The following is a 14,338-nucleotide window of genomic DNA, read 5'->3' on the forward strand; positions in this document are numbered from 1 at the left end:
GGCCGCCGCGCTGACGTTCCGCGCGAGCCGGCGCCGGGCGGGAGTCCCCCCTCGCGGGGCTACGGAGGGCCCTCCCCTGCGGACAGGCAGCGCCCGGCTCCCAAAAGCCTCCATCTCGTCCCTTTCCACAGAGGAGAAGGCGGGAGCCGGGGCCAAGGGAAAGGCCTGAGCCGGCAGCGCCTGGGGAGGGAGCAGCAAGCGGGGTGCCTGCGGTACCTCCCTGCTGCCCCGGGACATTCCCCAGGCCCGAAGGGCTGTGCACAAAAGCAGAGCTCTGGGGACAAGGGCCTTGGGGTGACCATCACCTGGCTGAGGGGAGGCCAGTGCTGCCCCCCTGGCTGGGCCAGAGCTCTTCAGAGGCACCAGACCCAGTCTGTGGAAGGGCAGGATGGGGTCGAGAGCTTCCCTCCACCTTCAACCATGGAGGCTGCAAGTGAGAGAGAAACAGTGGGGAAAACCCCTGGTTATACCCAGTCCTCTCTCCCTTTCAGCATCTGCACTGCCAGGTGACAGGCTACTGGGCTGGACGGCCCTATGGTCTGACCCAGTAAACAGTAATCCATATCAATGTTCTTAAGCGTGTCTAGAGCATGTGCCAGAAGGAGCCCTGAGCCAGAGGCACTACCTGAGGCTGACCCAGGGACCAAAGGGAGAGCTTAAAACCATACAGGCCCAGTGTATGGATTCAAACACAGCAAAACAGACTGCGTAGCCCCCAGTCCAGAAGCAGGGAGGTCAGCATGGCCAGTCATTACCCAGTGGTCACCCTCAGCTCCCTCTGTTGCTTGCCACATTGTCCCCAGCAGTCTTTCCTGCCCAGAGCAAGAGGGATGGATCCAATACCCCTTCTAGCCCTAAACTGCAGTGAACCTATTAATTGGTGAGTCTCTGTTGATAACAGCTGTGACATTTAGTCCTGCCAGGGAAGGAAGCCATGCTAAAAGCCTTAGAATTGCCCTCAGGAGAAGTTGCTAAGTCCATAGTGACAGTATCACCAAAAAGCTAGACTGGGATGTGAATGTATCACACTAACAACTGAGGTGGAGATGTGAACAATATCTAGAATAGTATCTATGCTATTACAAAAGTTTTAATCCTACCCTACATCATAAGGCTCAACTAGTTACCTTGGTTATATTTGCTCTGTTGGAGAATTTGTCAGACAGGCAAATCTAACATCCGACTCTCCACGTAAACCCTCTGCTTTACCAGCTACTCTCATTCCCTCCCCCCTACTCTCCTGTCTCCCATCCTTTGACTACAGCTACATTCATTCCCCCTTCCCCTCCCACCTGTTTCTCACCTACTGACCACTTCAATTTACATTTTATCTGACTGGCTTTCTTGCATAAAGGTACTGGCCTCTGGCTGCTTTACCACTCCATCCAGGAAGAGCAAAGACCATCTGCAGATGCTTCCTCAGTCTGACAAAGGGTGTTTGTGCCCAAGAGCTTGGTAAGAAGAATCTTTCCAACTATTTGAGAGGGGGGTTAATTTTCCATATTCCAAGCCAAATTAGCCAAAACAAATTCCAAATTCAAGGGTCAGTCCAGAACCATAAGTGTCCCTACTACCGGCAAACATCTTCCACTCACACCTGGGGCTTCAGATGTTTCTAAAACCTTTGGCAGGCATCCTATTTGCAGGCCCAAGCTCAGAGGCTTGGGGTTTGGCTGCCTCCAAGTTTTGCTTGCTCTCAGCCATAGGGCCCCAGGAGACTCCCATTTCCATTAAGTGGGCTTAAAGCCAAGACCTTCCCACTCCAGCAGCTAAGTGGGAGGTTTATACATTACCTTGGCAGGTACTACCCTTGTGCCAGGAGAGCAGTTTTCCCCAGTGCAACTAGGAAGAACTGCCTCCATAGTCACGGTGTTTCTCTTGCCAGGCAAGCATAGGACTATGCTTGATCTGAGCCTACAAGGGGTGGTCTAATAAAAGGTACTGGATTTACCCAAAGTACCTTGTCAGACAGGCCAAACTCCTGTATTCAAGTCAAGTCAGTGCCAAGGCTGCTGTGATTGTTGTGGCACCTTAGATGCTGTAACAACCCTCTTTCACTGCACTCTGTTTGGATGCAGTCATAGACCTAGGCCTCAACCAATCTGGTATGAGATTAATTGAGTTGATTTGCATCACTGATGATTCTTTAGGCAATTTTTTTTTTTTTTTTTCTGTTTTTTTTGCACCGGTCCTGGAAGCACTGCAATACCAGGTCAATGCATAGAGTAGATGGAGCACGCTCCGGTTCCACCACCCAATACCAAAAAGAATCTGCTCAATATAGACCTCCTATGGAGGACATATCAGAGACAATTACCCTGGGGAACTCGCCTACGTGGTCACGCTGCTTTCCCTGCCATTACCTACTGGCACCCATATCCTCTCCAGGTACGGATAGTTGTTGGCTTGCAGGAAGCTCATCCTCCTTTGGCAGGTCTTGTTTTCAGTCAAGGCTAGCACAGGTGGGGGTGCTTATTTAGTCACCAACAACCCAACCATGGAACAGGCTGTACTGGTTTACATGGTACCGGATAGCAGACCGAGAGAGGTCTGGCCTGACAGGAAACTCCTGTATTACAGTTGTAGTATTCTGAGAAGCATGAGATTGGCTTGGGGCATCAGTGTTTCAGCAAAATTTCAGCACTTGGATGTTATATCAAATTAGTGAGATGTTACACAGGCCCTGAAGGTATTTGTGGGATTGTGACATCACCCTAGTAGAGCTGGAATGAGTCAGGTGGCAGTCAGTGCAGCTAGTTACCGCTGCAGAAATTTCTTATTGAATATTGTTACAAAATAAACAAATTTTCTGCAGTATTATGAGCATGAAAGTAAGTAATGTGCTCAAAATGTTCTCTGTTCCTTTGACATTTTGTGGTAACTATACAACTCATTTAAAAGCTATTTTAGACAGCTTACTGAGGGAATTTTGTCAATGCAATGATAATTGCAAGTTATAATGTTAGGCTATCTAAAGAATTATTCTATTTCCGTCTCATACAAATATTTAAAATACACTCTCAATATATACATCCAGTTGCATTTACTTACTAGATTACTAGCCAACATTTATTTCTTAACATAGAAGAGATTCAGAGATGGACAGCAAAGAATCTCAGCAATATGATAAGCATTCCTTCCTTACAAAAAAGAGGTTGAAAAAATTAAGCTAGTTTAGAGACAAGGTTAGTACAAGGAGACAGTAATTTTGAACCCTGAAGAATCTGGAGAGGATAAATGAGGCTTTCCTATCTATTTCCATAATAACGTTCACAAGGAGAAATTCAATGGAAAACAAGTTAACAAATTTTGGAAGGCAGTATTTCCTCATTGAATCCAAGCTGGATTCAAATGATTACCATGTCATATGTTTGTAAGAGCTTTCAGATGAACACTGGGTAGGAAAACATATATAAGGGGTACAACCTCATGTTCCAGGGCACTTGACAGCCTAAGATTATAGGAAACTATGTGCCACATCTACTAAATCAGCCATCATGTGTATTGCTATGCCTTGATTTCCTTCCTCAGGGTGTGATACTCAATAGACTGCCAAACACAATTCAAGATAAATAATCCTTCACCTTGTCAGGGCTCCTTCAGGGTCTAGTACCAGTGCTTTTCCATGGTCATTCTTCCCAGTATTCTCCCATACTACTAATATTTTTAGCACAGTAGTATATTCATGGCCTCATGTAAACACAGTTGAGGATATCACCCTTTTCATCCTACATCTTTTCAACAGCCCTGCTAGCCCATGTATTTCCAGTCTTTCCTTGAACCTTTCTTTCTAGGTGGACATGGAAAGCCTTCTCCAGGAACTGTTATTTGTTTCATGAGTCTCTCTTGGCCTGAAGCATCCTACCTGTCTCTTGTAGGTGACATGCTTGCTTTCAAACATTTTTTTTCTAGGATGACAATTCTTATCTGCCTTTTTAATTATATTTCCAAGCACTGCCATAATAACAAGCTCACAACAAACATCCTGAACAATTTGTCCTATATAAGCACACATTACAGGTTTCCCTCACTTTATGCGGGTTCTGTATGCAAATTCACTCTTACGCGATGACCCTTTTTTATACCAAAATTTTGTTATATACAATGTAAATTCACTGTTATGCGATCCGTGTGGTGGAAACCCACAGTCAACTGTTTTCCACAGTGCGCTGTGGGAGTGGCAAGCACCAAAATATAGTCTGCTGTGTGGAGCTGTGCTCCTTGCTTGTTGTCTGCAACATGTGTTTCTGTAGTTGCCATCTTCATTATAATAGTGCCCTGTGCTTGTGTGTACCGTCTGCTGTGGGAAAGTACCAAAATTGTCTTGTAAAAGTGGTAGAAACGGGTCTGGGAGTCAGTACAGTTGAAGTCTTGGAACATATCCCTATTTGCTACATTGTAAAGTGGGTTCCCTTTACACAAATTCAAGTTATGTGCCATTTTCCAGGAACAGTGTACAGCGAGGGAAACCTATCCTATAAATGTCAGATGGAGGTATTTTACATCGTGCTCTGAAGCATCTTGTACTCCTCATTGGCAGACATAACAATGGACTAAAACGTCTGTCTTGATTCATATGTATTATTAGGAACATAAAGATTTCCATTAAGAAAGTGTTAAAACTACCAGGTAAAAGAAATAGCTTCATAGCATACTGTAAGTCATTAGGAAAGGTCCAAATACAATACAGCGTATTGACTAAAAGAAGGTGGGAAAGCAGTTCTCCACTGTTTTCTGTCTTTAAATAATTTGGTTCCATTTAATTTTGCTATTAAATGTTGTTAGCATATTTAGAATCCCTGGAACGCAAGGTCCCATATCTACGTGCATACTAGTTACAAGAACCACAGGTGGTGACAATGTAGACTTCCTTTGCATGGAAAAAATATACTTTAATGCATTTCTTCATACATGAATTAATGACTGTCTACCTGTCACATTTTCCACATCTTGATGGAGTCCTCCAGGAATTTCACGTGCCCAAGCACACAACATTGTGCAAAACAAAACCCCAAACCATTTGTCAGAAATGGAAAAGAACAACACAAATCTCCAGCTGACATCTCCCTGCCAATGCAGGACTGTTGGCTAGTGCACATTTTCTAGCATCTCTTTCATACTGTGTCTGTCTCTTTAGTTTTGAAAGACCCAAGCAGCATGTCTGTCCCCATCTCTCGCTGGGACAGGTCTTGCTGTCTGAGTTCTCATCTTTGATATTCAGCCTCTATCTTCCCTTTTTACGTGTATTCCAGGACTCTACACCCAGCACTCAACTCCCCTTCATCTGTCGCCCTTGCCAGACTTACTGCCGGCAGGCTCTTTGCCTAGGTTGTCCTTGAGGACTTCACCGCTGCTTCCCAGCTTGCCGGGTCTCCCCTTCCCCTCAGGGCCCCTGAGCTGCTACAGCCCATGCATTCCTTGCTATGCTGAGCTCTGCATCGCTTGTCCCTTATTCTCCCCGGGGCCCTCGCAGCCAGAAGCAGACCCCGCAGGGCTGGGCTCTCGGAGCCGCATGCTAAAGCTGGGCAGGGCGCAAGCTGCAGCCTTAGCTATCCGGACAGAGGTAAAAAGCAGGGCCCTGGAGCATCTCGGGCACTGCTGGGCGAGGGGACACCCTGCCAAAGGAGGCTGGGGCAGGAGCGGAGCTCCGGCGGACAAGCCGGCTCCCGCCCGTAGGGTCTGCAGAGGGAGAGCGCCGTTCTGGACTACAAGCCCCATGATGCTTCGCGGGCGGGTAGGGTTCCAAGATGGCGGCGCACAAGCCAGGCGGCGGCGCGGGCGGATCGGACTCGGAGAGCGGCAGCAGCAGCGCGGAGGACTGGGAGCGGTTCCGCGAGGCCGCCTGGGACCCGGCGGGGCAGCGGGCGGCCACGGGGCGACCGGAGCCCAGCAGCGGTAGGCGGCTGGACACCGAATTGGCCGGGCTCTTCCTCTCCCACGTGGCGGGGTCCGGCCGGGCTCCCCTGCCCTGCCCAGCCCGGATCTCTTTCCGTTGGCGAAGGGTCCTGTCCCGCTCCGCGGCGGCCCATCGCCTTAGCAGATGTTGAAACCAAACGCCCCACGGTTGAGCATCCATGAAGCATGCGAGCCCCTGGCCTGGTGACCAGCTCTTCTTTCCAGCCACAATTCCTGGGCTACTTAATCAGGAGCTAAATTGTCGGTCAATCTTTGGCTTGTCCTCTGCCTGTGGTTTCCTCCTATGTCTAGCCCTACCTCTGAGGGTGCCTGTCAGGTGCGTTTGACCTGCCCCAGAACTAAACAGTTAAAAGTTTGGTGCTCCATGAGGTTCCATCTCCCAGACAGTGCTAGTAAGGCATGTTGCCCTTTTAGGGCCATACATGTTTTAAATTAAATACACTGTATACGTAGAGGATTCTTGCCAGGGAAGGATACTTTCCTTCTTCAGTGGATACATCCACTGTAAACTCTGGTTATGTTTTAGCCAGTGGTGTAGGCCATTTTATGTACAGCTTGAGGAGTTTCAGATCATAGCAGTATTCTTTGAATGTGACCCCTGTCCTGTTTTTCAAAAGGATTTATACTCTGTCAAATCTCTTACAACAAAATGGGAATTATGGGTGTTTTGGATCATTCTAATTTGACTTTGCTTTGCTTTGTCAGGTGGCTTAAGCACGGACAAGCTACCATCAGCTCAGCCAAGTCTCAGGTATTTTTCCTGATTTCAGAGTCCATTTTCAGTGCTGCTGTCATAGCAGAAGTAGTATGGTGGCCTCTCATTATAGTTGCACAACAGTTGCCTTCTTAAAACCAGTTCCCATTGCTTATAATTTAGTAAAGTCCTGCTTGGAACGGAGCTCAAGATTCTTGAGTCTCAACCTTCCTTTGCTGTCAGCGAATGTCTGTGAAATCACCTGGCTGAATTTCCGTTAGTCAGTTCCCTCCTTAATGGCAGATCTTCAGGGAGGCTGACAACTTACTGAGGTTGTCGTTTGCTCCAGGTATGTCAAATATGGCCTGCAGTCTGGCCTGCAGGCTTTTGCCCTGAATCTGGCTCTGATGATGGACCTTCCTGTGGCAGATCCAGATGCCTGGGTGAGATCCCCAGTGCTAAAGCCCCAGCAGCACCTTGGTTTGTTTCTAAGATGGCAGCTCGGTGTCCAGGATGCTAGGCTGCTTCTTGCCCAGTCCCAGACTGGTCAGAATGGGCACTAAGTGTACTTGGATCCAGCATGGAGGGGGGAGGTTTTTCTTGAGCCTGATCCAGCCTGTGGGCCCAGCCCTGCATCATTCCTCTGGTTTATGGACCAGTCCCACACCACTAATCTAGCCTGTGGGGCCAAAAGAGTTTGACACCTTGACTTACTCTGTTAGCTCAAGTGCCAGAATTCTCCCAATTCCATTACTGACCAATGTTCCCTCTAAGGAGTAGTGGTCCATGAGCGCCGCTTTGGTCCCACCTTCTCCTTTTGGTGTGGCACAGCGCTGTCCGCTGGGAAGTGTCCCAAAGTAAGCGTCCAGGTGGGAGCAGGAAGGGTTCGGCCACCAGACAAAAGTAAACTCCTCGCTCATGCAGGGCAGGCAGCAGCTCTCCCCAAGGTGGGACTGGGGCTGGCGCAAGGTTCTGCTGGCTTTGGGGAACTGCTCCGCTCCCCCGCATTGCCTCGGGGAGCAAGGAGGCACATGACATCAGGGCTGAGGAGTAGAGCAGTTCCCTGGAGCTAGCGGAGCCTGTGCCAGCCCCACCTTCCCTCACCTCAGTTAAGAGCTGCTGCCTGCCCTGTGTGAGGTTCTGCCGGCTCTGGGGAACTGTTCTGCAGGCTCCGCCAGCTCTGGGGAACTGCTGCACTCCCCAGCCCTGATGCCATGTGCCTCCTCGCTCCCTGAGGCAATGTGGGGGAGCGGAGCAGTTCCCTGGAGCTGGTGGAGCCCACGCCAGCCACGTCCCCATCCCCGTCTCTGTCTCTGTTCCTGTCCCTGCCCCATCCCATACTGACCATGGTGCCTCTGCTGCGCTCTGTGCCTAGCTCCTCTCCAGGTGGGTATGCATCAACATTTTGAGATGTGCGCAGCTGTGCATGTATACAGTTTAGAAGGAACACTTACGGACCCAGTTTGATTCCACATCAGGGAATTTATTCTTCAGTTTACTTTTTCAGATGAAGCTAGGAAGACACACACTCCCTCTCTCTCTCTCTCTCTCTCTCTCTCTCTCAAAGAAGTTATGTTTGCAAAGACAAGCGCGTCTGAGTTAAGGCAGGTCTGGGAGGGGAGGCTATGGCAAATTTTGGGGTGGCTGCGGCCTCCTACCCTGCATAGCCCTCTCCCAGCACCACCACCAACCCACGCTGAGCACAGCTCAGCCCAGCCCCTGTCAGGAAGAGTAGCACACCCCTGCCTCCAGTGACTGCAGCACTACAATGAAGGGAAGAAAGGTCATAAGACTCCTGAGCACAGGCCAAGCAAGAAGCAAGAGTGGCATGAAGCTACATGGCCCACCCTGCACAGATCTGGTGGCACATGCCCCCCAGGTGTCCTCCCAGGGTGCACACAGCAGCAGGAGCTGCCCCTCACCTCCCTGCGTCCCCCAGATGAGCCTCAACTCCATCCTATGCCTGCCTCACTTCAGCTGGGCAGCGCCTGCCCTAGCCCCACTTCTCCCTCACTGCAGGAGCCTTGATCTGCCCCCCCCATGCCCCCTTCCCTTCCACCACAACAGACTTGCCAGCTGGACACAGCTCTTCAAGCTGCCTGGCTGTATATCAGAAATTGGATCATTATCAGCCAATATGCGTCCTTAAAAATTGACTATCGTTATCAGGCCCAAAAATCTCTATCGTGTAGTAAAGGGAGCTGTTTATAGGAGCATGCCACCTTTGTTGAAGGTGTAAGGTGTGTAGTGATTACATGGGGGAATCATGAGATTGTTCTCATTCTTGCTGTGAAGGCTGTTGAATGCTATCCTGAAAAGTTGGTTTTTATCCCTGTCCCCATCACAAGGTTCCTGTGCAATCGTGTAAAGTGGATTTTTACAGGTGGCCACTAACTGCATGTTCCTCATTTTTGGGGCCCAGCTTGAAACCATGAAATCCATTGAACATTCTGAGCTGCACCAGCTGGTGCTTTTGGACACAGGCAGCCTTAATTCCAGCATCTTTGAATTTTGACTGCTTGATTTAGCAACTGTGTTCTTTGAAGATAGTTTTTCTGGATAGTTAAATCAGTAGTTTATACTTTTTCTATGTGCATTTAGTAGTTTATACTAGAAGTGGACAGATATATTGGTCCGATATTGGATCGGTACCAATATAAAGAAAATTGGCTATATCAGATATCGGCCCAATAGGCCAATAATTTGGCCAATAAATACCTGTGCTACACGCAGCTGCAGCACAGCACTCAGGCAGCGAGAAGCAGAGCCAGCAGCGTGGAGAGCTGCCTCCAACTTTCAAGTCTGGTGTGGTGGAAGGGGAGGGAATGGTGGGGGGGCACAGATCAGCACCCCCTGCAGTGAGGGAGAGGGCAGGAGCAGGTGCTGCTCAGGAAGAGTTGCGGGGGGGGGCCCAGAGGCCTGGCTCGTGGCAGGGGACATGGCTCTCACCACTGCTTGCACCCTTGGAGAGTACGGTGGGAGGGTGGGCTGCAGCCAGGGCTGTGCAGGGCTCTTCTTGGTAGAGGCTGGGCTTGGAGCGGGCTCCAGTGGTGCTGGGAAGGTGCTGCATCTACCTCACATTTCGCCGCCGCTCCACTGCCAGCTGCAGCCCCAACTGAACACCCTGCCTCCACCCACATGCTGGGAAGAAGCCAGGCTTCGCTGGGCAACTGGTGGCGGTGGCGCTGGGAGCAGAATGGCGGCTAAATTTGGGGTGGATGCAGCATCCTCTACCTGCTCTGAGCCCAGGCCCTGCCAAGAAGAGCCCTGCGCAGTCCCGGCTGCAACCTGCTCTGCCCCACCCTGTGCAAATCAGAGGGGCACCCCATCCTGTGCCCTCTCCCCAGCTTCGCCCTGGCTGGGCAGCACCTGCTCCTGCCCTCTCCCTCACCCCAGGGGGCATTGATCTGCCCCCCACCCCTCCCATACCCCTTCCCCCACAATATACTTACCAGGCCAGAAATCAGATTGGTATCAGCTGATTTGCTTCCTTAAATATCGGCACCGGACCCAAAAATCTCTATTGGTGCACCCCTAGTTTATGCAATACTTTTCTGTGTGAATTTATACTCCAAGCATGTCACCCCAGCTGCTTGTAATAAAGCCTTCTCTTCAAGAGCAGAGTTGGTATGAGCAGTAGCACTTGCCTTGCCTAATATATCCTAGCTCTGTTCCTCAGGGACCATGTGTAGGAGTGGGAGGATTTCCCAGGCTCTAGTTCTTTGTCTCTGCTCTTGAGACTCACAAATGGGTCAGTTAATATAATTTAAGTTGGAGGTAATTGGGTAATGTGTGCTTTGGGAATAGTTCTGAGCCCACTAAAGCTAAGTCCACATCTGCTAGTGAACAGCCCTCTTATAATAATTGCTTTTGTTTACTATTTATCTGAATTGGATTTAAATTGATTATTTAAGGCGCAAGATGCTCTGTCACAGTGCATGTCCCCTGTCACCTACTTGAGAACAACAGAGGGTCACAGGGCCTGAAGAAGACCACAGTTGTTGTTGTTGTTTTTTTATTTTAAACAGGCAGAGAGTGAATGATCATGATCAAGATGGGAACGAGTTACAGACCACACCAGAGTTCAGAGCACATGTTGCAAAGAAACTGGGAGCAATGTTAGACAGGTATCTGCAAATGGGTAACCAAAACTTTGCAATATGAGATCAAATAAAGGCTTAGACTTTTTCCTGACTAAAGCTGTGTGAATGCTGCTGAAGTGCTAGGTGAAGGAATCATTGTAGATTTAAGTGCATCTTTTGCCATAGGAAAAATTCTTAGAGATTAAGGAAGGATTGTTGCTCTTGTTTCCTCCACCCCTGCATTTACTCCAGGCCTCCAAATGCTTATAAATTGACCTCACCCTTGTTCAGTTTTCCATTGCTGAGGTAGTAAACCCGATATTGCCTTTCTCTGTTATCCTCAGTGCTGTATATTCTGCACTGGAAAAGAAATAAGCAAAATTTACATTCGCCAGAGCTTCTACCTTTTAAGAGCTGGCTTTAAATTTGGTTATTAAATACTCTGATCTCTTTTCACATTATCCTTACAACTCCCAAATTCTGCACTAAACTGCAGTTTGCTGTTGCTGTACTTAAAAGCAAAAGTATGGCTGATGGGAACTAAATGTCTTAGTGTTCAGTGTGGCTTGGCTGATTGTAATGTTGTTGGGCAGTTCATGTGTCTCACACTTTTGTTGGGAGTGAACCTGCGCTATTGTGATCACTTCAACAGTGAAGAATTGAAGTGAAACCACTGAAAAAGGTCATGTAACTTCTCTCTTAACTTTTATTTCTTAGTATGTCCAACTGTCTTGTGTTTGCACAGAGCTAAATCCTTTTCCCCTTTCCTGAGTTCAAGTTTTGATTTTCCCTCTAGCTCCATCACTGTCTTGGAGGGTTCGCCACATTGTGGATGGATTTCCATGCAAGCTGCTGACTCTGAAGATGATGGTAAGTTCCAAGCACAGATACTGTTGTATTGGTGTAAACTATTAAACAGACATGGACAAGTGAGTGCTGGTTGGTTTAGTGGTCCAAGGCGTCCTCCGCCCTCATCTTCCCCTTCACCCGGCTTTAAACTAGGCTCATCGGGGGAAGGGGAAGACGAGGGCGGAGGAAGCCTTGGACCACTAAACCAAGCAGCACCCACAAGTACAGCCCAGCCTAGACCGACGAGCAGAACAAATACACAGGTAAACAACAGGGGCCAAGGCAATGCTGAGATTAGGGGGCCAGTGCACACATCTTCAGGAGGCCTCAAATGCTTGTACACAAACGCTCATAGTATGGGAAACAAGCAGGAAGAACTTACCTCCTGCTAGTTGACACCAACCCAGACATAGTAGGGCTCACAGAAACGTGGTGGGACCCAACGCATGACTGGGCAGTGAATATCAAGAGCTATAGGCCGTACAGGAGGGACAGGACAGGGAGGAAAGGTAGGGGTGTGGCGCTTCTACATCAAGGAGAAATACACATCCTCATCAAGTAGCACAGGGTTGGAGGGGCACACTGAGTGCTTTGGGTTAGACTACAAGGCAGTCAAGGGGAAAGGGACTTAACGGTGGGGGTCTGCTACAGACCACCCAACCAAGGGGAAGAGCTAGACCAGGAATTCTTAAGTCAGGTCACGGAGGTAGTTAGGTCAAAAGACGTGGTCATCATGGGTGACCTGATATCGTCTGGGAAGAGCAGTCAGCCAGGTCTGACCACTTACGTAGGTTCCTAGCTGAAATGCAGAACCTCCATCTAACCCAGGAGGTACACAGCCCCACCAGGGGAGACACCCTTGTTGGACCAGGTGCTGGCCATGGACGATGACCTGGTGAAGGGGCTGCGGGTGCTCGACCACCTGGGCAACAACGATCATCGCCTGCTGGACTTCACCATCCAGCGCAAGGTGGCAAAGGCCTGCAGGAAGGCAGCAGCCCCGGACTTCAGGAGGGCGGACTTCAATGAGCTAAGGAGAATAGTCAGGGAGGCACTGAGGTCCTGGAGGGGAGGGGAGTCGGGTGTCCAAGAAGAGTGGTCGCTTCTTAAGAAGATGATCCTCCAAGCGCAAAGAGAGGTAATCCCAACGCAAATCAAAGGGGGCAGGAGGGCGCAAAAGCCCCCATGGCTCACCAAAAGCATATGGGAATGCCTCCTAGGTAAAAGGAAGGCATACACCCAATGGAAGGGAGGGGCCATCACCAGGGAGGACTATACTGTGGTTGCTCGGATTGCAGAGGGACAGTCAGGAAGGACAAGTTGGAGATGGAACTGAGACTAACGACCCGGATCAAGAACAACAAGAAGACCTTTTTTAAATACATAGGAGACAAAAAGAAGGTACTGGGTAACGTGGGGCCACCGCAAGACACGCTAGGAAATTTGGTCATCATGCCGGACGACAAAGCTAACCTATTTAACAACTTCTTTGCCTCCATTTACCTGAGCAGGGACTGGATCAGCCCCCCCACCGGGACCCCCTCAGGCCCCAGGGGAGGCACACCCAGGCCTAGGGTCAGTGACGACCTAGTCAGGGAACTTCTGGAGGGACTGGACGTATTTAAATCAGCTGGTCTGGATGATCTCCACCCCAGAGTGCTGAGCGAATTAGCAAAGGCCATTGCAGACCCCTGGCACAGCTTTACGAGCACTTGTGGTGCTCTGGTATGGTGCCAGAGGACTGGAAGAGGGCCAACATGGTTCCCATTGTCAAAAAAGGGAGGAAGGAGGACTCAGGAAACTATAGGCAAGTTAGTTTTACCTCGATCCTGGGCAAGCTTTCTGAGAGAATTATCCTGGCACATGTCCACGAGGGGCCAGCAGGGGAGGTTATGCTTAGGGGCAACCAACACGGGTTCATTAGAGGCAGGTCCTGTCAGACCAACCTGGTGGCCTTCTATGACCAGGTCACAAAATCCTTAGATGCAGGGGTAGCAGTGGACATAGTCTTTCGACACTGTCTCTCACCCCATTCTCATTAAAAAAACTAGGGGACTGTGGTGTTGACACCTACACAGTCAGATGGGTCGCCAACTGGCTGGAGGGCTGCACCCAGAGAGTGGTGGTGGATGGGTCATTTTTGACCTGGAGGGATGCGGGCAGTGGGGTCCCCCAGGGCTCGGCCCTCGGGCCCGCACTGTTCAATATCTTCATCAGTGACTTGAACGAGGGGGTAAAAAGCACCCTGTTCAAATTCACAGACAACACTAAGATGTCCGGGGATGTGGGCAATCTAGAAGGCTGCAATCAGACCTAGACAGGTTACAGTGAGTGGGCTGATGAGAACAGGATGGGTTTCAACACAAACAAGTGCAAGGTGCTGCACCTGGGGAGGAAGAACCAGCAGCATACCTACAGCCTGGGGAACTCCCTTCTCGTCAGTGCAGAGGCAAAAAAGGATCTTGGAGTCATCACTGATGCTACAATTAGCATGGCCCTGCAGTGTGGGGACGTGGTCAGGAAGGCCAACCGTACCTTGTCATGCATCCACAGATGCATCTCAAGCAGGGCCAAGGAGGTGATCCTCCCCCTCTATGCGGCACTGGTCAGGCTGCAGCTGGAGTACTGTGTCCAGTTCTGGGTGCCACACTTCAAGAGGGATCTGGACAACATGGAGAGGGTCCAGAGGAGGCCACTCGCATGATAAGAGGGCAGCAAAGCAGGCCCTACGAGGAGAGGCTACGGGACCTGAACCTGTTCAGCCTCCACAAGAGAAGGCTGAGGGGGGATCTAGTGG

The 14,338-nt window shown here is 49.8% G+C and overlaps 2 protein-coding genes across 2 annotated transcripts in view; one reads left to right on the top strand and one right to left on the bottom strand.

Moving 5' to 3' along the window:
- Nucleotides 1-1,974, bottom strand: part of RNF185 (ring finger protein 185) — a 21,560-nt gene extending 19,586 nt beyond the window's left edge. The window contains exon 1 of the mRNA XM_019539201.1: nt 1,952-1,974. The gene's annotated coding sequence lies outside the window, so the exon portion shown is untranslated. The remainder of the gene's footprint in view (nt 1-1,951) is intronic.
- Nucleotides 1,975-5,734: 3,760 nt separating this feature from the next.
- Nucleotides 5,735-14,338, top strand: part of CUNH12orf43 (chromosome unknown C12orf43 homolog) — a 12,191-nt gene continuing 3,587 nt past the window's right edge. Inside the window, exons 1-4 of the mRNA XM_019539205.1 lie at nt 5,735-5,895; nt 6,622-6,667; nt 10,639-10,737; nt 11,489-11,562. Of these exons, the coding sequence (XP_019394750.1) occupies nt 5,748-5,895; nt 6,622-6,667; nt 10,639-10,737; nt 11,489-11,562 (367 nt within the window). The 5' untranslated portion in view covers nt 5,735-5,747. The remainder of the gene's footprint in view (nt 5,896-6,621; nt 6,668-10,638; nt 10,738-11,488; nt 11,563-14,338) is intronic.

The sequence above is a fragment of the Crocodylus porosus genome, unplaced genomic scaffold (genome assembly GCF_001723895.1).
Source record: "Crocodylus porosus isolate Cpor-Errol unplaced genomic scaffold, CroPor_comp1, whole genome shotgun sequence".
Lineage (NCBI taxonomy): Eukaryota > Metazoa > Chordata > Crocodylia > Crocodylidae > Crocodylus > Crocodylus porosus.